Source organism: Silurus aristotelis (assembly GCF_946808225.1).
Source record: "Silurus aristotelis genome assembly, chromosome: 16".
In the NCBI taxonomy this organism is placed as follows: domain Eukaryota; kingdom Metazoa; phylum Chordata; class Actinopteri; order Siluriformes; family Siluridae; genus Silurus; species Silurus aristotelis.
In genome coordinates this window covers 6,612,914-6,640,551 of record NC_139589.1, presented here as the reverse complement: position 1 = coordinate 6,640,551, position 27,638 = coordinate 6,612,914, and the positions used below count along the sequence as shown (strand labels likewise).

At 33.9% G+C, this 27,638-nt stretch overlaps 2 protein-coding genes and 1 long non-coding RNA gene across 6 annotated transcripts; all 3 read right to left on the bottom strand.

Annotated features, from left to right (window-relative positions):
- Positions 1–844: 844 nt before the first annotated feature.
- On the bottom strand, positions 845–7,528 carry havcr1 (hepatitis A virus cellular receptor 1). 2 transcript variants are annotated; one of them, XM_083565478.1, is made up of 7 exons: positions 7,379–7,528; positions 6,581–6,922; positions 2,931–3,014; positions 2,786–2,841; positions 2,615–2,705; positions 2,489–2,525; positions 845–1,255 (listed from the first exon to the last, which is right to left on the bottom strand). In XM_083565478.1, exons 1-7 carry the CDS (start codon positions 7,431–7,433, stop codon positions 1,123–1,125), a joined length of 798 nt encoding a protein of 265 aa, XP_083421604.1. In that variant the 5' UTR covers positions 7,434–7,528; the 3' UTR covers positions 845–1,122. The 2 variants fall into 2 exon arrangements, with proteins under 2 accessions (XP_083421604.1, XP_083421605.1); XM_083565479.1 differs by having other exon boundaries at positions 2,786–2,838.
- Positions 7,529–8,701: 1,173 nt separating this feature from the next.
- On the bottom strand, positions 8,702–13,739 carry havcr2 (hepatitis A virus cellular receptor 2). 3 transcript variants are annotated; one of them, XM_083563468.1, is made up of 6 exons: positions 13,528–13,739; positions 13,064–13,402; positions 12,785–12,844; positions 12,079–12,131; positions 11,913–11,997; positions 8,702–9,329 (listed from the first exon to the last, which is right to left on the bottom strand). In XM_083563468.1, exons 1-6 carry the CDS (start codon positions 13,571–13,573, stop codon positions 9,187–9,189), a joined length of 726 nt encoding a protein of 241 aa, XP_083419594.1. In that variant the 5' UTR covers positions 13,574–13,739; the 3' UTR covers positions 8,702–9,186. The 3 variants fall into 3 exon arrangements, with proteins under 3 accessions (XP_083419594.1, XP_083419596.1, XP_083419595.1); XM_083563470.1 differs by having other exon boundaries at positions 8,702–9,314; positions 11,937–11,997; positions 13,528–13,737; XM_083563469.1 differs by having other exon boundaries at positions 8,702–9,314; positions 13,528–13,647.
- On the bottom strand, positions 9,620–10,415 carry LOC310738490. Its single transcript, XR_014537099.1, has 2 exons — positions 10,292–10,415; positions 9,620–9,971 (listed from the first exon to the last, which is right to left on the bottom strand). It is a non-coding gene; the product is annotated as an uncharacterized lncRNA (long non-coding RNA).
- Positions 13,740–27,638: the final 13,899 nt, after the last annotated feature.

Sequence of the window (27,638 nt, the reverse complement as noted above, 5' to 3'; positions counted from 1 at the left end):
CTAATAATTAAATTGATCTCTTGCCTAATGCATGTCATTGTGATTAGACATCATTTTTTACCAGTGGTGGACAGGAACAAAGTAAATGTAATTTGTAACTGTACAAAAATAGCTTTTTTTTGCGTATCTGTATTTTTTTATTTTTAAGTAGTTTTGAAAAGAAGGTTTTGGACTTATTTTTAATATATATCGATCAGTGTTTGACTCAGTAATATAATATAATAATAGAATGGTGTGCAGTAACAGAGTCTTTTCACATAAACTGAGTTAATTAAACAAGAGTCTTGTGACAAAAATTATAATAGGAACATTATGGCCATAATAAATCATAGTACTTTGGATACTTATGTACATCTGAAGGCAAATACTTTTAGTGAAAGTTTAAAGAGAGCACTTTTACTGGAGTAATATTTTATCTAGTGTATCTCTACTTTAACTTAAGTACATGGTTTGTGAACATCGTCCACCTCTGATTTTTATTTTTTCAAATTGTTACATTTTAATTTGTTATTTGCCAAATCCCAAAGTTCTGCACTGCTGTTATGTATAGATATGATCAGTGTTAGGCACTGTTGATTGCTACAGAGCAATCAAAGCCACATGGTGAGAATTTTTTTCATCTTCACATTCTTACAGTTTCCAATAGTCTTCTGCATACACTAACCCCTTACTTTTCTATTGCTTTAATCATAAATGTTCTAAGATTTTCAGTATTCTTTGTTTAAAGGATTTTACGCTGCTCTCTCTATCATTTATTCACAGCAAGTTGCAGCATATTATTACTAGCCTAGGAGGCGCCACAGGTAAAACTGGGAAAATTTATTAAAGGGATCAAACGTTTGTTGTGTTAGAAAATGTATTGCATAAACTTGTACACTAACATTTACACATGATCAACATTTATATATATATATTTTTTACAACTGGTACATTTACAAATTGCATTACAGTCCATATGTGAATATCTGTAGACTGAAGAACATGATTCAACTGAAAAGAAAAAAAAAAATACCCACATTTTTTTTAATCATCTGAAATTGATGATTTAAGAAACGGAAAAAAACAAAAACAAAACAAACAAAAAAACAGTCCAACACTGTTTATACAGGATGTTACTCCTTGTTATCTTGACCATTGTTCATATGCATTCTCAGTGTCTAACTGGTAGATGTTTTCCATAGCCATTGACCTGCTGTTCAGACCCAGGCTCACTTCTGAGTTGTTGTAGATGGCTTCTCTGTTTGAGTTCTGGTCTCTGGAGGGAGAGAATTGGATCCACATGTAAAACATATTTTACATACTGACTCTCAGTTATAACTGGTTTTACTTTACTGAAGCAGTGAGGCACAAATGGGAAAGTAAATTCGACTCAGGGGAGAAAGAAAAGAAAGAAAGATCTACCTCAATCTAATTTTAAGATCACCTCAGTGATATGATATATATGATATGCTAAAGTAATACGCAGCATTCTTGCAGATATTATGAATTTATTTATTTACTTACACAGAGTTACACTGATACTAATTATGAAGTAAATAAGTAGCTTTTTCTCGTATCTATACTTTACTAAAGTATTTCCATTTTAGGAGACTTTTACTTTAACTTCACTACAATCCAAAATCAAATATCTTTTTTTTCTCAACTACACTTTGCAAAATCTGTCATTCCTTTTTTTTATGGGTGGATAAAAACGTAACTGATCACACAGAGTGCATGTTCTGTTTTCAACTTGTTTTGATTCCTGCTTGGTGGTATCTACTCAGCACGAGCATACAGGTCAGCGTCAGTTCAACAGCAAGCAGAACATTTTGAGAGTAATAAAGGGTAGAAGAAACTCCTGACTCAAACTTACCAGAACACCTGTGGGCTGATTTTTTGCAAACCTTTTTAAGTAGTTAAAAATAAGTTTTGGGCTTATGATCTTTTTTATATATCAGAGTTTATTATTAATTTCATTTAATTTATTAATAGATGTTGTGCTAAGAGTAACATTAGAGTCTTTTCACATGAAATGAGTTAATTAAGCAAGTTTTTGTCCTGTAACAAAAATGATGATAAGACATTATAGACATAATAAATCATAGTACTTTGGATAATTAGGTATATTTTTTAAGGCAAATACTTGTGTTCTTATACTTAAGTAAAAGTTTAAAGGAAGTACTTTTACCAGAGTAATATATTACTGAGTGAATCTCTACTTTAACTTAGGTCCACCATTGGTTTTAGTCCATGCCTTGAAGTTTTTTGTTTAAGGCTTGTGTTTAAATAGATTCTTTGCTTTAATGCTTCTTGAGGACAACGTTTATCATTTTAATAGCTGATGAAAGTTACTTTCCTGCTGACATGCACAAAATCCAACATATTTTTTTAATTCATGAATCTTTTTTCAAAGTGCTTCTATACTAACTTTCTTTCTATATGTTTCCAAACAATATTACATTTCATCAAATGACCTTGTTGCCTTTCTATATGACTTCCTTTCACTTACATTTCGACAGAATCCCTGGTTCTCCTTTTTTTCAACCCTGAAACGAGAACAGTCATGCAGCATTAAATTTAGATTAAAATGAAAAGAGTAATGTGGTGTTGTTTATTGTGAGATTAATGTACTCACATATCAGATAAATAGCAGCTCCGATAATGAGTAAAATTAGCAGGATTGGTATGACAGTTAAAGGAACTGCCTTATTGGTTGTTTCCTTCCCCTTAATAATGAGAACCTTAAGAATTAATAACATTAACAGTGATTGATGCAAAATTATTGGATGGAGTCATGCATACTTACAGATTGTTCGCTTTTTGGAGTCGAGGTGTTAAAGTTGTAAGTTGTGCTGTCAGCTACTGAGGATTAAAAATGACATTTTAATATGTATAAATAAAATGAAATAAATATAAATTAATGAATAAATTACTACCCCCCACCCCTGTACCGTGTGTAGGTTCAGTCTCCCATGGATCCCTTGTTACTGGCTTGTGGGTATTTGGTAATAAAGAATACACTTCAGAGGTGGGTCCTATTTTTTGTAAAAAAAACAAAAAACAAAAACAAAAACAAAAAAGAAAACAAAAAACAAATTTTTTTTTTTTTTTATATTAATTGGATGTCAGTCAATACAATCTCCAAGAGCAGTGTAACAAAAAAATGATCACAAGGATTTCAGAAGTTTGGGTCCTGATGATGTCACAGTAATCCATGGCCAGGATACAAGGGAATGAAATAATCTGTGCTGTCTGGGTGAGAGGGGTGACGTACTTTCTCTTCCTTGTTAATCAGAGACACTCTAAAAGAGACACATCCAGTAGCACGCAATTGTGAGCTTATGTATGTAGAAGAGGGCAGATAATGTTTACTTGTATAGTGTTAGATGACGCAGCATTAGCAGTACTTTTACAAGATGCTTGTCTCAGATAAAAGCAGGTTACCAGCAGCACCTTACCCTTTCCCTTTCCCTGGCTGTACGGTATTGTATAATGGGGAGAGCTGTGTGATAACCAAATAAACATTGGAACAGAAAATAGAGAAAACAGAGCTGAAAAACTAAAAGAATAGGCGTAAAACAGGAGAGTTTAGCATGTTATAAGACAATGATAATTATAATCCTATAACAGCACATCCTGAAGTGTTTTGTTTAAGAATGACACATCATAAGTTTTATCTGTTATAAGTTGTTTTTAAGGAAGGAAATGTCTAAAAAACAATTGGTCCCCCGTCATTATGCAGCTATAATTAATTATCTAACTTTCAAATTTTAAAGTCAATGAGACAAAATATAGCCAGTTTCCATCTTATAAAGGATTCATGAGAAATCTAAAGGTGATAATCTTAAAGGCACATCTTTATCTCAGAGTCTTAATGGGCCTGAAAATACACATATATATATATATATATATATATATATATATATATATATATATATATATATATATATATATATATATATATATATATATATATATATATATATATATATATGTAAAACATCATCATGTTGACTAATACGAGTTTTCTTTATTTCCCATGTGTTTTTATCAGTTTATGTAACTTAACTTAGAATTCAGTTATTGTGGAAAATGAATATAAAGAATAAATGATTGATTTTTTTTAACTTTCAGATTACATTACATTACTGTCAAAGATGCTCTCATAGCCAGTTATTCAATATCATTGAACATTTTATTCTAATAAAAATATGCATCAAAGACATTTTTTGGCTAGTGTAAGTACGTATCATGACTCTTTTATATATTTGCTCATCTATTTACTGTATTTGTACTGTGTAATGTTAACAAAATCTACTGTATAAATAGACTAATACTGTTAATAATATGTTAATTGCCACAATTAAAGTATAAATTGTACGTAAAATGAACTAAACCGTCAAATTAAATTAAATAAACCATTCCATTGTATTTAGTTCGTAAGTACAAATATAATTTAAATGAAAATAAAAGCCACGAAATGAAAATCCAGCAATTTATACAGTTCATGATGTTACACATTAGTTACATCCTATTAAGTCAACAGTTTGTCACATACTCACGTGAGCCAAAACAAAAACGTATAATCTGTAGCTAGTTTCTAAAAATGCATTCAGGAAAATTTATGGCAGTTTATGTTCGTCTGTATAAATAAGAATTGATATTTCCAAAACTCTAAAGATCGTTTCAACTGATCTAAACCGTGAATGCGGTGCTAAAAGACCCGTCTGCAAACAACCTTTGTGTTTTTGGTGATCAAAGTCAAGGTAGACAAAAAAACAACAACAGCAACAACAACAACTCTGTTCCATTTCTAAACAGCTTTGCATTGATGAGTTGTGAAACTGCCTTTTCACACCACATGCCACAACTTCTTTTGAAGCTTGTGTAACCAAATTATGGATTATGTCTTTTTTATTTAAAAAAGCCAGAAACAGTGAAGGAAAGCCAATGATTGAAGAAATAAAGGCCCCAAATTTATAAGTAAACACATTGCAATTATAATAAAGTTCATATTATTATTATTATTATTATTATTATTATTATTATTATTATTATTATTATTATTATTATTATATTTATTACTGCTATTAAACTTCAGTGGCACGACTAGTCTAAGTACATTGCCTCTTTCAGAATCTAATCATATTATCTGTCCTTTTGTTATTTACTCTGCTTTATTGATTGACCACATGACCACACTTTAGCCACAAAGCTACATCAAAGTGAACCACAAAATGAAGCCTTACATCAAGAGTCAGTCTAAATTCTGGTAACTTGTCCATTAAGATCACTACAACTCTAAATATAAGAAACTAAAAGCTATTTAAAAAATATGGCTCTCTTAATAATAAAAAAAAAAAAAACAAGCAATATTAAAGTGGATTTTTCTTCATCTCCTCACCTCTTATGAGGCCTCAAATCTACTTCCCATTCACACTTGTTCCTTTTGGACTGGGACCAAAAATTGCTTAGATTTATGGCTAACTCACTGCCCTGACGCTCTCAATTAGTCTCACACTTGCTTGTACCTTTGTCTTAATTTCTTGGCTTAGCAGTATATTGGGATCTTGTCAAACCGAATTATTGTCAATTCTTTAGAGAACTGTAAAACCCTGTTGTAAAAGTTGTAACTAACTATAAAATCCTCACTCCAAATGTCAGAGAGCCACTCCCTCCTCCTCTGACTGAAGAACTCCAGCATGCTTTACATATTTCAGCAAAATATATTATCGCATAAGCAACCTCAGGGTCAAAAGGTAATAGTAAAAGTGATTCTTTTGAGAAACGATCTAGGAGTGCTTTTAGTTCACAGTTTATCCACAAACGAATGAACGAAACCACAAAGAAAACTTGAAAACGTCACCTATTATAATGACACTTTGGTACTGGGTGCCATGTTCCTGTAGACCAGGGGTGCACACACTTTTTCAACATGCGAGCTACTTATAATATGACCAAGCCAAAATGATCTACCTACTATAAAAATGCATAAATAAATATCAATTTTTTTTAAGTCACGCGATATACCCCACACTACCTTTGCGATCGACTGGTCGATCGCGATCGACGTATTGGGCACCCCTGCTGTAGACTGTTATCAATCCGGCATTACAAATTTTTGAGAAACTCGGCCTCAGACTCATTTTATCTAACTTGTTTTGGTTTGTTGTGAACAAGCTCAAGGCTACTGAGCAGTAACAATATTTATTTCTGACCTGCTATGACAGACAATGTTTCGAGATCTTGCAACAACATAGAAATAGTTTTTTGTGGGGTGTTTTGGCCTTTTTTTTTTTTTTTTTTTTTATAAAATGTTCAAATTAAGGAAAGTTTCTTCAGATTAAATCTGTAGTGAGTTTGTTATTGGTAGTGTACATGAGGAAGTATTCCTGGCACTCTTATAGCACATGACGCAAATGTTGCTGAACAAAAAGAATACGGTTACAAAATACAGGGTCAAAGTTACACTTCCCTAATAATAATAACTAAAAATATTAATATAAATTGCAATCTCATCTTTCTAAGTGAAGCATAGATAAAGCATAGATATTGTGAATTTTCACTATTAGAAATATACTTGTTTGTAATAGATACACACCTTTCATAATGACTACGTCGATTACAATCTTTTCATCATTGAACCATCCAGGCACGTGTACGCGGCAGCCGTATTTCCCAGAGTCTTCATGTGTAGTGTTGTGTATTGTCAAAGATGCATCTCCTCTCTGTAACTCTCCATTTAGCTGATATTTCTGCGATGTGCTCCTCACCACTTTATCTCCGTCGGTGGCAATGATTTCTGTCCCACACCCTGATAATGGAATTTCTCCCCTCATCCAACATATATCACATTGCCCATGATATTTCATGTTATACTTGCAGGGCAGAGTGACTTTCCCACCACTGAAACCAGTAACAGTAATGCTCCTGCATGGACAGACTGAAAAAGGGTTGCAAATGATGGGAAGTTATGCTAGATATTGTACCACACAAATTCTCAAACTAGAGACCCCTCAGGAGTCCATTATTTTGAAATGGTGCTGGAAATCATAACCCATGATAAAAGTATTAAAAATATATATATATTATTTTAAAAATATGATTCCATTGTTATCATTATTACCCAGTTTGACTGGCCATTTGAGTGAAATGTATTATGTTGCACAAATTGTAGTCAAATTCTTGATTGTCATTTGTGATGACAGTCTGATTGTCTGTTACAATTAACCTGGTTTATAGAAAGTTTATTGATCATGTAACTGATTAAAAAGAAAAGATAAAGTATGAATATGAATCAAAATATTTCAAATTAATTCTTTGATAACACAACCTTGCTTTTGAACACTATTACTATATTGTAAGTATAGTGTATAATCATTTTGGTCTTTTTGCTTACCTGTAAGACAAAGAAGGAGCCAGATAGTGGAGATCTGTGTATCAAGCCAAATCATGGTGAAAGTTTCACTCTAACTTCTCTCCTTTTTTTTGAGGCTCTCATATTTAAACAAACCTGCATGTGACTTCCTGCCTGACGTAGTAGGAAATCATATGTCCTTCACTGCTGTGGGAATTTGTGATCACATAAAGAAGTTGTTTTGTGATTTTGTATAAATTATGGCTGCAGTCATCCTGAAACTGACATTTTTAATAGAAAAAAAAACTTTCTCAAGTATACAAAAGAAAAAGTTTGGAAAAAAAAGTTATTTTGTAATTCCATAGTGTAAGATTTATAATCTGTTTACTCATAATAGTAATGGGTGACGCAACACTAGGTGCCAGTATTGGGCTAGTTTTAAAAATGTCATGGCCTATGAAAAGACCATCTTTCATCTCATTGATTTTAGCTTTATCCTGGTTAAGATTGTAATGGTTCATCACATCACTGGAGCGTAATCACACACGCATCATCACACACACTCATTCACACAAATGGACGATACAGAGTAGCCGATCTCCCTACCAGTATGTTCTTGAAATGCAGGAGGAAATCAGAGAACCTTGATTTAGAAATATATCATATATAGATATCATTTAGAGATACAGATGAGCTACATGGTCAGTTTATGTGTGATGTCCTGAAGAAACAAGTCTACACTCTCTAAAACTAGAATCCTGTTGACTTGGTCTTAAATTTTTTCTTGTAGAACGACTGGATTTCATGTTCAGTGAAGGTTCTATATGGGGTTTTTTCTAAAGAGCAAAATGTCTGTTCTACTCTTCATGGAATGATTAAGTATTCTTTGCATGGTTCCACTAAGGGGCCCATGTAAAAGCTCTTTGTAAAACACAAGTTTCCCATGCATACATTATTCCAATTAGAACCTCTCCAGGAACCATCTAAAGAGCACACACACACACACACACACACACACACACACACACACACACACACACACACACACACACACACACACACATATATATATATATATATATATATATATATATATATATATATATATATATATATATATATATATATATATATATATATATATATATATATATATATGTATATATATATATATATATATATATATATATATATATATATATATATATATATATATATATATATATATATATATATGAGTTGAAAGCTGTTTATTGCCATTGTACATCTTGTGTTTTCCTGACAAATATTTGATCGTTTTCCCCCTTTCACATTCATGTTACTGTAGTGTACATGAAATAAGAAACAGATTTGAGACCCCCGTGGTAGTATTCTCATTGAATTTTTATTCCCTCCCAACAAGCACATACAGTGAAAGCATGGGAGAATTGAAATACATGGACCTCGAGGGTACAATTTTAAGAGCACACTGAGAGAAGTGAAAGACCATTAAGGTGCTGATAAGATAAAGCTGAAATCTACTGCAAGCTTGTAGCACTCCATAAATCCACCCGAAACGTCAAAATAACACACAAGGAAAAAAATGAGACAGAGAGAAAGTAAATTTTTCATACAGAGGAAGAGCTACACAGAGTCATAGCAAAAACAAAGTGATGGCTTATCTGGAAAAAGGTTTAAAGTTTGGATTTAGGACTAGATGTATTTTTGAACTGGTCACATGTAAAAGACACAAAATCCAGTTTTAGATAAATCGATTGTGGGCACTCAGAGAGAAAGAGTCAAATTGAAGGATTTCATGTTTGTCGTAATGGTGTAATATTTCATCGTAACGTATCATATCTAATGAGCACCTACAGCACATGTGCTCCAGACGTGTGGGGAGGGGAGATGCTGCTTCTGCTGCTGCTGCTGTTGTGGTTGCGTCTGGGGGTATTTTCCATTTCACCGCTGTCTTCACGTTTTCTGGAGCGCCGCAGCTCTAAGAGCAGAAAGACTTTAGTGCGTAGCAAGCAAAGTGCCTCATGAGTCATCTTTTTCACTTCCACTCTTCCACAAAAACACTGTCTGAGAGCTAAATTAAAACCAGCATGCAGCAGAAGGAAATGTGGAAATTTCGACACAGTTTAACTCATGAGAACCTGACACACATAATTCATTTTGATTTCGCAATTGATGCGTTGAGTACTACTTAGTTTAAACTTTCATTTGGATTTCGATTTCAAGTACTATAGAGTCGATAAGGAAATGCGACGATTATAATTGGTTAATTCTTACAAAAGCTTATTTTATAAAAAAAAAAAAAGAAGCTTGTCATCAGCATTAACCTTGACAAAAAATAAATTAAAAAGGAGAGAACTTTCGCAACAGTAAACCATTATAATGTCCCTTCAGCAGAACATGGACAATTTTAAAAAGCTCTTTTCAATCTTTTAACAATGACATAACTCTAAAAATGCATCTCATTTTAAAGAAAAGTTTAAATATTATTCCAAAATTCACTCAAAATCATCTTATATCAATAAAATATTGATACCTTCCTCTTGTAATATTCTAAAGTCGCCATTAATGCAGAATTTCATGCTTTATGCATAATTTCAGGTTAACAAATAGGATAAATAACATAATTTAATAAAGCCTTAATGTAAAGTGTTAGTGTTACATCTGCAGGTTAAATCTCTTTTACTTAGGTAGGTTTAACCTCTCAATATTGTCTTGTTATATTCATTATGTATACAAATTGATCAAATCTATGACCTTTATTATTAAACTACAGGAAAACCTAAGAGGAAACAAAAACAAAACCCCAAAGAGGAACTGTGGGTACATATTTATGAGTGTGAGTAATATACATTTGTACAGCAGCTCCTGGGAGTTTAAAGGATTAAATAAGAGAAAAAACTTATCATAATTTATCTGAACACATTTAATTTGACCTACATTAGACATTTATAGCACACCCATAACCCCTGCATAAACATTTTTAAAGCAGTACTGGAGGATTTTAAGGAAGTATGCCATGACAGTTTTATAGACATATAAATATGATATAGACGTATTATTTTTACATTATATAATAATAATTATATAATTATTATCATATAATTATTATTATATAATGTAATAATAATTATAGATATAGAAAATGTTTTACTGTTGAAGCCAGAACTGTGCATACAGCCGATATAGGCTGCAGATAATCAAACTCATTTTTTTCAAACATGTCATATCACCATCAAGTCGAACATCTCAATTGGTCAGAGGTGATTTCAAAACAAATCAATTACTGCCAGATCTATTTCTAAATTCCGGTGTATTGACTGTATACATACACCAAATTGACTGTCTCTGGAAGATTCCAGAATGTAATGACTGTTAGATGTTGTGCTTTTGCCAATTGTCATAATTTTGAATTAACTTGGGATCACACATGTGGATCTTTTTTTCTTTGGTACCAGTTTCCAGTTTTCAAGTGGTACAAGTTTTCCACAACTGATGGTACCTCAGACATCTGAAGAAAAAAAAAACCCACAGCTACTGCATTGTTCACAAAGGAGGCACAAATAGCTTTGCTCTAAAAGATTTCATTGAAACTTAAGATACCAAAAGTGGTGAAGCAATCAGAAGAATTAGATACCAAAGAAACCTCTACTATTGACTTCATTTGTGGTTTTACAAGGAAGTAGACAAGGCTACCAAAGCTAACTGTCAGCATAAACACACGAGAACGAATTATGCAAGTGATCACTATGACAAAAACATAGCATTTTAGAGGTGTGATTTCTGGTCACATGAAAAAGTTGAACAATTTGGCCATAATGATCAATACTTGAGATGCTTAATCCAAAGAACACTATCCCAGCTGAGAAGAATAAGGGTGATAGTATCATGTGATGAGGGGGTCTTATAGGAATTAAAGTGGTTACCGTAATAAAACTGGTGATGTACGGTAACATAAAATGCACAAATTGAGTCTGAAAATATGTAAATTTTTATCTTAAGTGTATTAAGTGTCTTAGCTAACATCACATTCATCACGTATTGAAAAATTGTCTAAAAAGTGTCTACCTGAGATATTTCTTTTTCAGAGGTGTATTTACTGTATTGACCTTTTATTAGCAGCATAGAATTGAATGCTCAGTTGGTCAATTTGTGTTCCAAATGTTTCTTTTTTCCTAAAATACTTTTATTATTTACCATACAAATTAATTTATATTAGTTTGTTTTTTTAATTTAAAAAAATTAATTATGTTTACATTAGTATAATGTGCCATGTATCATGACTTTCGTTAAAAATGACATTAACATGCAAGAACACGATAATAATCATGATCATTGGGTATATAATTGATGGGTGTTTTCTCTTTTCTCACATAAAACCTCTGATCCCATGTCCTTTGTACTGAAATATACGTTTCAGTTATTCTCTGGCATTGTTTACTTAAGAATATGTGCAATTCTTATGAATGTGTTAAAAAGTCACTGTGCACCCTTTTAGAGAAGGTGTTATTTCCCACCTAAACTATAGCAAAAATATCTAACTTATGTTTTCATATACTTCATATACATTTCAACTTACTCCATATAAGTGCCAAGATTAAACCTGGGGTAAATATAATGGCTCCCGCTCTCAGTACAATCAGGATGAAGGTTTCTAGTGTCTCCTAAATAATCAAGAAAAATTTTAATTAGAACATGAAGTCCAGGTTTATTAAGGACAATATTCAAAAGAGATTTACACAAACCTTTGACTGTGGCTTCTGTACAGCTGAACTGTATCCTGAGTTGAGTGTGACTTCTGAAATATATTTTTTTGAATTTTCTACATCAGACTCATAAATACTGTACATTGGAAATATCACAGCTGTATATTGATAAAATATTTAGACTAACATGGTTCTCAAACTGAATTTATGTTTTTTTTTTCTTTGCATTGCGGTGTAGAATGCTTCTAAGACGCTGACCCACATGCTAATCTGTTTATGCCAAAATGGCTTTAAGAGCTACAGACCAGTATGTGCAATTATGTAGCTATATCTCTGTTGAAGACTGAAGATAAAGACATGGAAACCAAACATAATGTCAGTAACCAGCAGATTCCCTGGAAAAAAGTTTATATTTCAGCACAAATTATTACGTTGTCTCTACATGAACTGCATTACTGCTTGTTTCCACAATTCATCTTAATGCAACAAAATATATACGTCTGGGATTAGGAATGAGCAGACCATATTTATAGCAGTAATTTTTAATATTTAAAAAAAGATATACAGTGGATGTATATTTAAATAAGCAAGATCTAAAAACTGTAAATGTGTTTGACCTTTTTTTTTTTTTTGACCAAATCAATAAAAGTAAACCTTTTATTGCAGGTGATGGCTTCTCTTAAGGTCAGATAAAGATTAAAGGATCATGTAGGATCATGTAGTATTTGGTTATGAAGTCACTGACCTTGTGTTTGCTTCTCTGCAGAAGTCGGGAGTAATTTTGTGAGGCTGACTATTTCTATTCCTTTAAAAAATAAAAAATAAAATATGAGATGGAAAAAATGAGATGAGAAAAATAAAAAGATTGACTACTATACTGTAGTCATACTACAGTATAGTATACAATACTACACTTTAGCACAGTGTTAAATGGTCATGGAGCTCTTACTTCTGTGAAATCTATAATACTATGAACTATTGTTTATAAACTTGTTTTGCAAAATATTATCAGGGGTGTGCTCACCATTTGTGATAATTAGGTAAACTCTGTAGCTGAGGTCATTGAATAGTCCCGGGATCTCAATACGACATATGTAAAATCCAGTGTCTGCCTTTTGGGCTGCCTTGATGCTGAGTGAAACGTCCCCACTCTGGAGTTTACTGGTAAAACTGTACCTTTGTGATTCTTTATAGTTTACCGCCAGTCCTTCAGTCGCAATTAGCGTATGTTCACATCTGAACCAGGATTGATCTCTTCCCCAACAAACATTTGATATACCATAAGTACTGACATCATAGTGACAAGGTAAAATAACCATGTCCCCAACTAGTCCAACCACCGTCAGAATAGATCCTTCACACACTAAAAGCATAGAAAATTCAGCTCTTAGTACACAGATCACGACACGCTTCATCACTACTTATATATTTATTTTAACCTTTGAATAGTACTGGATGGATACATGTAAAAAAAAAAAAAATACTTACATACAACCAAGATGCTTAATGTAATTAGAATCACAGAAGTCAGCATTTTCTACAGCAGTACAATCTCTTAAAGCACTGGCTCATAGACTAATGGGCTGCAGTGTGGAAATAGACAGACTACTTCTGTTTTCCACGAGTGTGGTTCACCAATAGGAAAGATTTTTTAAAATAGATTTAGATGTGCCATTTGTGTAGCAGTGGCTTTTCTTCCCATTTGCATGTTTGACTAATGACTAATAATGGCATAAATTAAACGTGTTAATGATATTAGTTTTCAATAAATGGATAGTGCAGTACTTAATAGGGCACATTAGAGCTGTAAACAGATTTTCATCCAGTGGGCTGGAGTGATTGCATACTGTCTAAAAGATGTTGTCAGCTTATTTAATTTTAAGAATTATTAAGTTTATTGAGGTGCCCCACCCAGGGTTCACATCATTATTGGATCCATATCTGAATAGAATAGAATAGAATAGAATAGAATAGAATAGAATAGAATAGAATAGAATAGAATAGAATAGAATAGAATAGAAGTCGAAATCAGGGAACCACCATGACCATGATCATCACTAATGGACCTATAGCCATCTTTGAAACTTTTACACTATTTAAATGTCTTACTGCGACTGAGCATCTCATCTTCTGTAGATATCTGTGGGTTTTGCACATGCACTAATACTGTTATCCACCATCTTGATTAACAGTCTCCAGACCGGGCTGTGACATCAGTAATAAGACACACTAGCCACTGCTACCGCCATGCTAGCATCCATTTTTATACCTGTAAATTTAAAAGTTCAGGTTTGACTTGAATCCCCCTTGTATAGAATAGAATAGAATAGAATAGAATAGAATAGAATAGAATAGAATAGAATAGAATAGAATAGAATATTTACAGTTAAATAGGTATAAACTATCATAACAAACAAGAGCCTCATGGACCATCCAAGTGTCATTCAACACTATTACTTTTCTAAATAAATAAGCAAAAAACAAATAACACACTGTGGTTCAGGATGTTTGACAGCCTCACAAGCCCTACAAGCCCGCCTCAATACAATAATTTCTCTAAACAAATATGTTGCAAGAACCTCAGTCTTTCTGTATGTAGGTCAAATCCAACTAAAAATTATTGCCAGATTTGCAGATGTTTTGGTTATGATAATTTTCTTCATTTGTATGTTCGCATGCTGATAAATGCCACTCTTCTTTAAATTACCGCATGCACCTACGGCAGAGCTGATTTACATTTAGTGATGCCTGAAAAACCTCCATTAGAACAAAGATCACTGAGAGCTAAAAAACAACAACAAGAATAAATGGTGGTAAGAAAAAACAAAACAAAAAAAAGCTCTAAAGCATGGCATGTGTTAAATCTTTCAGTAAACCAGCTCAACCACTTGGTCCTCATTTCCATCCTGAGCTTGGGTTACTGTGTCTGGAGCTTCATATGCTCTCCCCCACTCCATGCGGGTTTCCTCACAGTTATCCGGTTTATTTCCACCTCCAAAACATTTCAGTCAGTGGATTATCAAAGGTGAATGACTTCTAAAATCAAGTAGTCAAAAAGATTTAATATTTAATAAAATAATAAAAATTGAAGTACTCAAGAATTACATTCTATTGGCTTCAATTTTGCCTTTTTCCTGCTGGATCATTGAGTATTTACACGACGGTGATATGCCAAATAATACTTTTGCCACTCTGCACTGCCATCTGCTTGTCCTATTTTTCCACTTTCGTGTTTTTGCATAAGAGTCTCTACTGAATCTACTGCCACCACAAGACAAAATTGCCTTTTGAGCTCATTTCAACCAAAGAAATTCTCCTGTATCACATTTTCATACTAATAAATTTAATGTAAATAAAACTAGATAAATAAGTCCAGCTATGAGCAGAAGTCAAATAAGAGGGTAATCGTATGTAATCCGGCACATCTCAGGAAAATTGATTTCTAAGCACATTTAAATTCCATACACCAGTTTACACCACCTCACTGCTCTTGTAGAGCTGCATGGAAACAGTCAACTAAAGGTGCTGTCCTTGATGATGATAAATTAAACCAGCAATTATAAAGATTTTGTGCTGTTTCCACTCTTGAAAATAGACAACAAAGGTCATTTGCCTTCCACGTGAAACATTGACCGTCACAATTTTTTTCCCCAAACTACACATTTAACTTAATCTAACTGTCAGGTGTGATTTACAGCAGCTTTAAAATTCATAGAGACTGTTACAGCTTTGACCATCTGTCACCATTTTATTAGATCACTCCAATTTTATGACTAAGAGGGAAACCATCTATTTATCTTACATTGGTTTTAATCCAAAATCAAGAAGTAACACGGTCATTAAAAAGTAATTAATGACAAGGTGATGTAATGAAGCCTGGGGTGAAGTGGAGTGACTGTTAAAGGTCTGTTAAATGACATAATTTTTTTCCAATAGCAATATGTCCTGAAGAGTTTTCCTAAACCACATCAATTTGTAAGGCATGAATGACATTTTATTGTAACAAATAAGCAACACAAAACAAAAACAAAACAATTGCTGCAAATAAGTGTAACGCATTACAATAATTATTCATTAAAGAATGAATGAGATAAAGAATGAATGTATTTTGGCATGTAAAAATGAATGAATAATTATGCATTCATTCAACAATAATGTCTAAGTATTAGCAATAATTCTCCTTGCCTCTAATTGGACGGGAACTCTTGTCCTGAGATTACAAAAGTGATACCTGTGAACAGGAGGTTTGTATTGGCAAGAAAAAAAATTCAGTAAATTGACAGATTGTGTCACGGTGTGCCAGGATCCATTTTGTTTTTCTATCCGGAGGTAGTTTAGCTATCGCCCCAAGGGGCTGCGTTTAAAAGCTGTGCTCTTAGTGTTGTGTGCAGAGAAAATAGACGACAGAATATTAATCTTAATGTAATGAAGCCTGTGAGCATTCACTCAAACACTGATGAATCTTTAATGTGGTCCAGTTACATTGGCGGGCAAATTTACCTCAGATTTTGCAAGCTTACAAAAAGATTTTCGGTTTTATTTCACAGTACTATGTGCATGCATTCTTCTTAACCAGGGTCCTTGATATTTAATAATTGCAGAAATTGAAGAAATGTTCATGGCATTTTGCCAGCTATCATGGTGTAAGCTGTTTCTAAAATATTAACTTTAAAAAAAAAAATTAAGGATTTTCTTTTGGACCTTTCATGTAAAGGCTTTGTAAAAAAAAATAAAAAAAATGCTTATGCAGAATCCATGCTTGTTTCATTTTCACAACATTATATCTCCGTCTTAGGCTGTACTCAGACATAACAAATTGTGACTGCATGTAATTGTTTGGATTCAAGGAGACCTGTTGTTATGGGACCATGTTAAACCTCACAGCCTGAAATAATTCATTGAACTCAATTTAACTCATTTGACTGCTGTCTCTCTATGTCCCTGGACTTAATATTTTCTCAAAACCTGCCATGAGTCTGAATTAATTATGCCATTCGTGTGAATTAGCACCCACTGTGTTCAGCTGGAACATGGTGGATAGGTTGCTTGGGCATTGATTTTCCACACAACGTGCCCATTTTAAAGCACACAGAAAGTCGGAGAAACTCTGACGTCCACATTTACAAAAAAAAGTACCATGTTGTATGAATAATAGCATAATAGCCAAATCATGAAAGGCACAAATTTTGCATTTTATCAAAGACTCATTAGTTGAATCACGTCCTTCTGCTGAATACAGGATACACAATATCATGCATCATAAACTGTTCGTGGCTGGGCATGTAAGTACTTATTCTGGCTTACATATTTCTATCAATCTCATTTACGGTGTGTTCACTGCAAGCATGTATCATGTTATTAGAAGTAAAACAAAAGTGAATGCTGTTTTGTCTTTTGTTTAGTCTAACACCTGAAACCAACTGATTGGGTTTTAGTGTTGAGACATGGCCAATAATCCCCTTGTTCTTTTAGAAAGCTAGGCAATTCGTGAAACTTGGCAGAATAGTGGCCTTCATGGTCATTTGTTTTGTCTTGAGGTAAATCTAGATCACATAATTGGAATATGTGCATTATGTGCTATAGCAAAAAATAATGATCAAAACAACTAAAATATCTCATAAACCGTACAGTGTATTTGCTAATTATTCAACCATTTGAAACTGTCTGTTAACTGAAATCTTTTTCATTTTGTGCACTGATGTGTTTAATAGCGTTCTCCAACAGAGAAATTAATGCAACAAATAGTAATAATACCTTCATTATTTTGCTTCAGGCTATCTCCATGTGAGTCAACAATAGGTGGTAGAATGTAAGCCACAGGCACATGCTACAAATGACACTAAATGCAAGGCAAAGACCAGAAAGATTTAAAAATTACTGGGTACAAAATGAAAAGAGAGGAAATGCCATTTGAATTTACTGTACACATTTTCTTTGTATAGATCATTATCCTTCAGCTGCAATAAATTTTATATTGGTATAATATGTATTGCTTATTATAACTTGTTACTCGGTGCTAGCATTTTAAAAATCCATAAAGTTATTTAATAAAATTCAGGTAGAGTACTGATCCAAAAGTTGCCAAAAATGTATTTCATGCTTTGAAATGCATTTTTGTTTTTAACGCGTATTCACAAAAACACAAATGTCAAACAATACAACTTTTACAAGTAATGCTTGTATATAGAATCAGACTAATGCCTGCTAAATCTAACATATCTGTTAAAGAACATGAGACGGATTATACAACCTATATTTGGGTAACCAAGCACTAAGAACCCTGTTGTTTTTTAAGGGTCTAGATGACGTGTATCCGTCTACATGCACCTTATTACAATATACTATTTAAAGGCCATAACTTGTACAATCAAATGTAGCACACAATTGCAGGATCCTTACTAGTAAGGTACTTCAGATAACCTCAACTTTTTACATATGGTATTTTGAACTGTCAAAGTCAAGGTTGATTCTCCCTACATTCCTTTTTTTTTTACATTTTAGGTTTGGCCTTTATATGAGTTTGCTGTACTCTGAATACTATAAAAGGACAATTTTTTTTAAAACTCGACAAAAAATCATGCTCTAAACCAGGGGCGGGCAATTAATTTTTACAAAGGGCCACATGAGAAACCTGAATTGTGTCAGAGGGCCACACCAACGATAATATTTTAGGGATGCACCAAAATGAAAATTTTCGGCCGAGACCAAAAAAACAAAAATGAGGAAACCAAGGCCAAAACCGAAAACCAAAACACCGAAAGAAAAGATTATGTCAATTATTAGAACCATTGCATTTATGGCTACTAACCTCACTAAAATCAATGCATTGCAATTCAAAGAATAAATCAATTACTAAAGTGTTTTATTTATTATTATAAATTATTGTTATTTATTTGTTACCATTCATAGTATTGACAGAGAGGCAGCGGTCAATTATTATTAGCAATGGTCTGTTAAACAAAAATAATTGACCGCCGAATGTTTGGAAGCCCATTCAAGTGAATGGAACATTCAAATCTACAGCATTAAGAAGAGCCGTTTAATAAATAATATTATATTATAATAATTATTATTTTCGGGATCCACGGGGAATGTTTCAAAGATCAACCCGTCGATCCACTAGAGACCACTGATCTAAGGCAATGAAATCCATAATTTTTGTGTTATGCCTTTTGCCTTGGCTCCGTCACTGGAAATCTTTCCTGCCTTTTCAAAAACGTCCACTACAGACGGAGTGCGCATGCTCGGATTGACTTTACTTTTCTGCGCCGCGTTCTTCTCATATTTAGAATGGCAATCGGGATGTTTGGATTTCAGGTGATAAATTAATCCCGGAGAAACTCTTTGCAGATACAACCCATCTTGAAATTTAAGCATTGCATGTTTTGCAAATCGCTCTCCGCACACCGCAGACATGTTGACTCTTAGCCAGATAACCGTGTGCTGCTGCGCTTTTTTTATTGCATCATTACAATTGTGTTTCTGCCGTGTTTGTTTCGGTGATTTAGGTATTTCGGCCAAAAACTTTCGGTGGGCGAATTTTTTCGGTGCATCCCTGGTCATTTGTGATTTTCCTCACGCGGGCCGGACAGGGACGTACAAAGGGCCGCATGTGGCCCGCGGGCCGTAGTTTGCCCAGGTCTGTTCTAAACTAATGAAATTTTCATTAAAAATACTTATAGTATAGTGTTTACAGTATATAGCTCAAGCAATATGTTTTGCTAATACTGACCAATGAAGCAGTACATCAATTAGCTAGCTGAAATGTGTTCTGTAGTTAATGTAATTAGATTTGCAAATGAACTTGAGAATCTGTGCTTGTCAGTGGTGGACTGTAACAAAGTAGATGTAATTCATTATAATACTTGAGTAGCTATTTCACATTTGTGGACTTTACTGAAGTATTTCTATTTAGGAAGACATTTATTTTAACATTTCAAAGTCAAATAACTTAACTGGTTAAGCATGCAGTAAACCACCAATCAGGGTCGAGCGTGCGCACTGTTTGGATTGCTGCTTGGTGGTATCTACTTAGCACGAACATACCATTCAGCATCAGTTTGACAGCAAGCAGAACATTTTAAGAGTAATAAATGATGGAAAAAATTCCTGAATCTAACTTGCCACAACACCCGTGGCCTTATTTGCAAAATTTTTTTTTAAGGTTGAAAATACGTTTTTTGGGCTCATGAAATTTGAGTAGATATCAATCGGTGTTTGACTCATTAACATTCTATTAATAGATTGGTGTGTTAAGAGTAACATTGGATTCTTTTTTTACATTAACAAAGTTGATTAAGCGAAGGGTCTTGTGACAAAAATGATATTAGGACATTATAGCCATAATGAATTATAGTACTTTAAAAACTCAAATACATCTGAAGGCAAATACTTGTGTACTTTTACTCAAGTAAAAGTTTAACAGGAGCACTTTTATTTTATTGGAGTAATATCACAGGATGCTTTTAGTATATTATATGATACTATACTATACTATATGCCACACCTACTGATATCAGGTTTATAAACACATACTGTAGGCATGCAGTTTCCTTAGACAAACACTGACAGTAAATTGGGACTTCAATACAGCAGTTTAATGACAAGCACAAAAAAGGAGTGTATCAATGTTGAATAGTCCTATGAGCAAATTCTACATTAACATCTATGTGACACTAGTTTCAGATTGTAACTAATTCCATAAATCAACAGCAGGAATCATATTTTATGTTGTACTTTAATGTATCATGAATGGTGTCCAAGCAAGGTTTGTTGTGGAAGAACTCCAGTGGCCTGCACAGATCCCTGACCTCATCCCCAGAACCTTTGGGATGAATTAGAACATAGACTGCAAGCCAGGTCTTCGAATTCAGTGTCAGTACTTGACCTCTGTAATGCTTTTTTAAGTAACTAAATAACACAAATTGCAGATATACTCCAGAACTTTGTAGAATATCTTGCCAGAAGAAAGTTTAGCCGCAAATGAGGGGGTGAGGATTTTGCTAAAGGGGGGTCTTTCTCCCACACACTATATAAAAGAACTGGCTGCAATTTGGAAAGATTGGTGAAAATGTTACACAAGAATGAAAAATGTCTGAAGGGTGCATCTTGTGAGCTATAAAATATAGCAATGAGATTTGGTTCTAATCCTATTCTAATAAATTAGCTCATTTCAGTTCACATAGTCCCCAAAAGTATTTCTTCATTTACTGAAAAGTCACACCAGTGGTGATCCGTATGTTTTCCATTACTCCCGCTCAAAATGTGTGCCAATACCTGTCAGAATCATTGTGCTAGTATGATTGTTCAGCGGCTGTAGCTCAGAGAGTTACGCATAGCGGATCCAAAGAGAGTAACATGAGAAGTTTGTCAGTCAGCCCTTTTGCTTAGTTGTGATGAAAGTGACTGAGGAGCTGTGAACTGAGAGAGGAAGCAGGACAGGCAGCTATGTTTGCACACAGATTGCAGATTTAGGCCTTTATAGAGTTGCCGTGCTGCAGTCCCAACCCCATAACATGCACCTGCATTTTAATGAAGATAGCTGCACCGGTTGAGGACAATCTAATTAGTGCCAGATTTTAGACACCTCTTCAACAGGCAAATTTCCAAAGAATTATCTTTTCCATTGCAAAAGGAGATTAGATAAGAAACACTGTTTAAGCTTGATTGCTTGATTGAGATTCAAGTGGTGGCTCAAGCTAATGAGCTCATTATGTTTTATTAATGAATTATTGAATATTACATTGTATTTTACATTACATTTCACAGTTTCCCAAGTCGTATGTAATTTATGAATGACTTTCAGAATGTATCAGGGTTTGGTGTGTCATTTTATTTTATATTTTTTTTTCGGTTTAAAGACAGTAAAGGTGGCATGGACTCCAGAGGATTATGCAACAAAATATATACTCCATTTAGATGAAATCCATCAGAGCATTTGAACATGTGCATCAATAGAAAATATTAGGCATGAGGACAGACTGACTAAAGTAGTCAATATCATCTATTTGCTTAAAATAAGGACCATATAACGCAGAATAAAATAGTCAAAATACTGAACATCCTTTAAATCCTCATAATTCTGTCTTTCTGAAAGAACAATTATATATATATATATATATATATATATATATATATATATATATATATATATATATATATATATATATATATATATATATATATATATATGTGGGAATAAAAGAGGAGGCAAATGGTACATCTGATTTCATTCACAAAATACTACTGATTTCACAAAAAAGAGCCATATATAAAATGCCACTGTTTATAATAGTGTACTATACAACCTTTACATTGAAAAGAATTTTGTTTAAATGTCAGTTGGATCTCCTTGTGATGACCTTCTATTGACATACTGATTGATAATCGTTGCTATGCCTACACCCAAACCTAACCTTAACCTTAACCTCAGTAATTTCAGTGACTTCTTTTACAAATTTTACAAAAAAGCTGAAACTGTCGTCTTCAAGGTCCTTATGGTGACCAATATACTTATGGGGACTTTTGGTTTTTATCAAGATATAAAAAAAACACCCACATGCACACGGGAAAAAAATATATCTTGCTGTTATGCTGTTGTTTGGGTAAAAATGGAGAAAGACATGTATTTAAAGCCATGAGTAATATAAACAAAGTGATTAGCATGTCCTTGTTTTTTTTATAAATTACTCCTGGTTCCACCTGGATGAGTGCCAGTAATCTTTTGCTTGTCTCATGGGAATTCGCAGTACAAAAAAGTTTCCTTGGCTCATCTGAGATGAGGGGGAAGGTTTTTTTCCTGAGTTGACATCCTCCTTGCTGTCTCATTCTCATGCTAAGAGTTAACTCAAGACTCAAAAGTCGCTCTCTTTTGGCTGCCACTGTTTTGGCTGCCAAGACACCATCCCTTCAGTAATTAATTTATGACTGTAATGTCTAGTTTTAGTGCTGCTTGGTGTTGTATGGCTCTGTTCCAACTGTCCACTGTGAAATATTGCGTGCTTAGACGTATAACATGCATGCACCCCTCCCTCTCTCACTATATGTTTTCAGTTGAAAATAGTAAAGTATTGTGAGAAGTAGTAGGAGTGTATCTTTTCCATGATAACCCTAAGAATAATGATCATAATTATTTTTGTGTGTGTGTGTGTGTGTGTGTGTGTGTGTGTGTGTGTGTGTGTGTGTGTGTGTGTGTATTTAAACCCATTTATGGAGCATAGCTCTTTTTTCTGAATTTAGAGCTCCAAAAGCTGGAAATGTAAGAAAACACTGCCCTGAGTAGAAGTACTACAACTTTAGTAATAATTCACACTTAAGAAAAAAAAGTGCTTAACATGATTAAAATAAATAAATAAATAAATAAAATCTGCTGGAAATAATTACTATTATATTATACATAATATTTAAATATGAAATAATTGCACAAATGACAATTGACACAACTAAGCAAACAATTTCCCTATTTGAGGAATGCGTTTTTGTTACTGAGCTATGGTGAAGTGAACACCACCTCCATTATCAATAGTTTGCAGAAAGAAAGAAAGAAAGAAAGAAAGAAAGAAAGAAAGAAAGAAAGAAAGAAAGAAAGAAAGAAAGAAAGAAAGAAAGAAAGAAAGAAAGAAAGAAAGAAAGAAAGAAAGAAAGAAAGAAAGAAAGAAATTTTTTAGAAGTTGCCGAGTTAATTCATAACTTTTTTCAAGCTACATAGGTAGATACTTAGCAAAGTGGCCCTTCCACTTCTTACCTAAATAATCTCTATTGGCAATTAGATATATACTTCTGGAATGTTAACATCAACAGATCTGTTTAGCTAGTTTATTACAACCAGCTAGCTTGCCATATATTCCATAGGATAGATGTTTATTTTTTTATTGTTTGTAATTTGGATCTCATTTTCACACTGTATCATGAATCACAATTTGAAAAAGGGATGCTCACCTGTCACCTGTCTCCAGTATCTCAGACATTGGTGCTGATGCCGACTAAACAGTTGATGCTGTGCTGAAGATGTTTGGCATCAAAGCAAAGCATTGATTGGGGTCTAGAACTAAATTATTTAAAATTTGCTCATGGGTCATTTGCATTTTGTTTAAAAAATCTATAAAGGTTCAAAAACAGCCGGGAGTATAAAATGAACAATGAGATTAAAGGCTGAAAGACAGAGATTAGGCAAAATGTATTTATTTTGATTCACTTCTACCAGGGGTCGGCAACCCGCGGCTCCGGCTCTTTCATCCCTCTTCTGTGGCTCCCTGTGGCTTTGGAAAATAAATAATGAGTATTTAATTCAAATGTATTTTATTTTAGTTCGTTAGTTTTTAAAATGTAATTCTAAATTTGAAGAATTTGGTGATCTTGTAAAATCTAAATAAAACGTGTTAAAGTTTTTTGTCGCTCTTCATATGCGTCACAACCGGTAATGTGCGACACCCACCGGCATGCGACTTCTTAAACTTTGGTTGACGGGACACAGAAGAGGACGGCATTTTTGGTTTGCTGCCGGTGGATAATTTATGTTCGGCGTTCTTTTCATAAATACAAGAAGGACTCAAATAGACATTGAGTATTTTACTTGAAAGTAACCTTCAACCCAATGCCTTTTTTTAAGGAGTTAAAAAATTTTTTGTTGCATGCAGAAATGTCATTTCATTCTCTCTGCAGTTCATTGATTTCATAAATGCAACACATTATGGTTTGATTATACATAGCATAAAGGCAAAAAAACCCAAAACCGTTACATGTAGTGTTATTTCAATTTAAATGTCAAAAGGGTTTTGTGGCTCCCAGTGTTTTCTTTTCTGTGGGGAAACAGGTCCAAATGGCTCTTTGTGTGGTGAAGGTTGCCGACCCCTAACTTATACTGTATCTTCTCCTTCTTCTTTTGGCTGCTCCTGTTAGGGGTCGCCACAGTGGATTTCCATACTACCCTGTCCTCTACATCTGCTTCTTTCAAACCAACTACCATAAACCTCCTCTTTGGCCTTCCTCATTTCCTCTTTCCTGGAAGCTCAATCCTCAGCATTCTCCTACCGATATACCCCATGTCCCTCCTCTGCACATGTCCAAACATCTTAATCGTGCCTCCATCACCTTGTATTCAAAACGTCCTACATGCACTGTCCCTCTAATAAACTCATTTCTAATCCTGTCCATCGTCGTCACTCCCAATTAAAACCTCAACATCTTCAGCTCTGCTACCTCCAGCTCCACCTCCTGTCTTTTGCTCAATGCCACTGTCTCTAAACCATACAACATCTCAGGTCTCACCACAGTCCTATAAACTTTCCCTTTCACTCTTGGAGATACTCTTCTATCACAAATCACTCCTGCTATCAACCTTCTCCACCCACTCCACCCTGCCTGCACTCTTTTCTTCACTTCTTTAACACACTTCATTACTTTACACTGACATTACATTGACATTACTTTGCACCAGGTACCTGAACACCTAAAAAAAGGTTTAGCTCCATCTAAAGAGCATTCATTCATTCATTCATTCATTCATTCATTCATTCATTCATTTGTTCCTCCATGTCAGTATTCATATAGTTAAGTGAAAATCCATCAATATTCGACTTTCTCCATTCCCAAATATTGCTCAGAATGCATTCAGTAAATGTGGCAGAGCAAAAAGATTTAAAACCATTTATAGTGGGAATGATAAGACGTGTGTTTGGCTAAGATGTGTGTTTGGGTGAGATATATGTCTGACTGAACACTGCGTGACTCAGACAACATGTGGGTTTGACTGCATGGCTGTTTATTATAATGATGTATGTTGTGAATTGTGTTATAAAGCTGTTTATTAGAACTAATGGACAGGAATCCTCTCATGATAATTAAGCACAGACACCGTGTTCAGAAAAATATGATTCCATGTATGTTGCTCTAAAAATAGGCCAATTCAAATAGATTCTCAAACAAACATGACAACAGGCAATTCAATTCTTTACAAATTTATTTTTGAAGCTTATTTAACTGTCAATACTGTCACCAAGCAGCTTTAGAAGTCTAGATGTACATTTGAGCCCCTAATAAAGAAGTGCGAAATGACAGGGACAAGAAAAACTCCTTTCAATGACATGAATGAACTGAATTGAAAAAAGGGAATCTTTTCCTTTCCTGGGTGACATCGGATTATTTGTCATAAATTGTCATGTTTATGCCAAAGAAATTACTCCAGAAGTGCTCCCTCAATACTTTTGCTTGAGTGAAGATATAAAAGTATTTGCCTTCAAATGTATCCAAAGTACTATTCTCATTTTTGTCACAAGACCTTTGCTTAATCGACTCAGTTTATGTGAAAAGACTCAAATGTTACTCTTAACACAACAATCTATTAATAAAATGATATTATTTATTCAAACACTGATGGATTTCTATCAAAATTATCATGAGGCCAAAAACTTCTTTTCAACTACTTAAAAAAAAAGGGTGCAAATAAGGCCAGGGATGTTGTGGCAAGGTCGAGTCAGGAGTTTCTTCCACCATTTATTACCTTCAAATATTTTGCTTCCTGCTGAACTGACACTCAACTGTATGTTCGTGCTAAGTAGATACCACCAAACAGGACCAGTTTTTATCCACTCATAGAAACAAGATTTAGCAAAATGTAGTAAAAACATAAGATTTTTGACTTTAAAATAAAGTGAAGTTAAAGTAAAAGTCTCCCCAAACGGAAATACTTTAGTGAAATAAAAAATAACCCAAAAAGCTACATAAGTATAGTAACAAATTACATTTACTTTGTTACTGTCCACCACTGGTGTGACAATCAAACCCACTTGTATACTGTGTCACGTTTGTATCAGCACCTGAATCATGTTGTCTGCTGATTACCGTTTGTATATAGACTCACAGTTTACTGCACCTATTGTCTCTTGTTTGCTCCTTCATGCTGAATGTCTGTCTCTGCTCCTCATTGTTACATTTCCCCCAGGTTTCTGGTTTGGTCTTTGTCTTTTTTTGTGTTTGCTTTTATTGTGGTAATTTTTTTGTGCACTTCATTCAAATAATCTCTGCAGTTTTATGGGCGTCCCACTTCATTAGATGACATGTTGCGTACATTTGTAAAAAAATAAAGGGGGGGGGGGGGGGGGGGAGCAGTGCATGATGTGTGTGAAAAATGGTTTTAAAACAGTGAGACATTTAGCCCTTACAAGAGCAGACACTTGTTGCTGGATTCTCTGACTCATGGGGAACTTATCAGTATTAGTCTGGATTATGAGACAAGTAGCTCGAGGTCTCCCGCATCTTCATCACATCGACTCCAACTGTCTGTTTGAGGCCTATCATCAGTACGTGCCACTTCATCAGTACGTGCTGTGACTCATCAACGAGTGCAGAAGTACCATCAGGGGTTAAATCAAGGCTTGGTGCTTTCATGTAATAGATATTTAAATGGCACCACACGGAATTATATTTATGAGAATCAACAAAAATGCAATACGCTCTATTTTTTTTTTTTTTTTTTTTTTAGCAAATAGTCTTTACACTGGGAGTTTAATGGATTTACTCAGTTGTGTTTATTTGCCTGAAATAAATAAATAAAAAAAACTGACCCAAAATGTAATAATAAATCTGGCCATCTTATTGTAGTG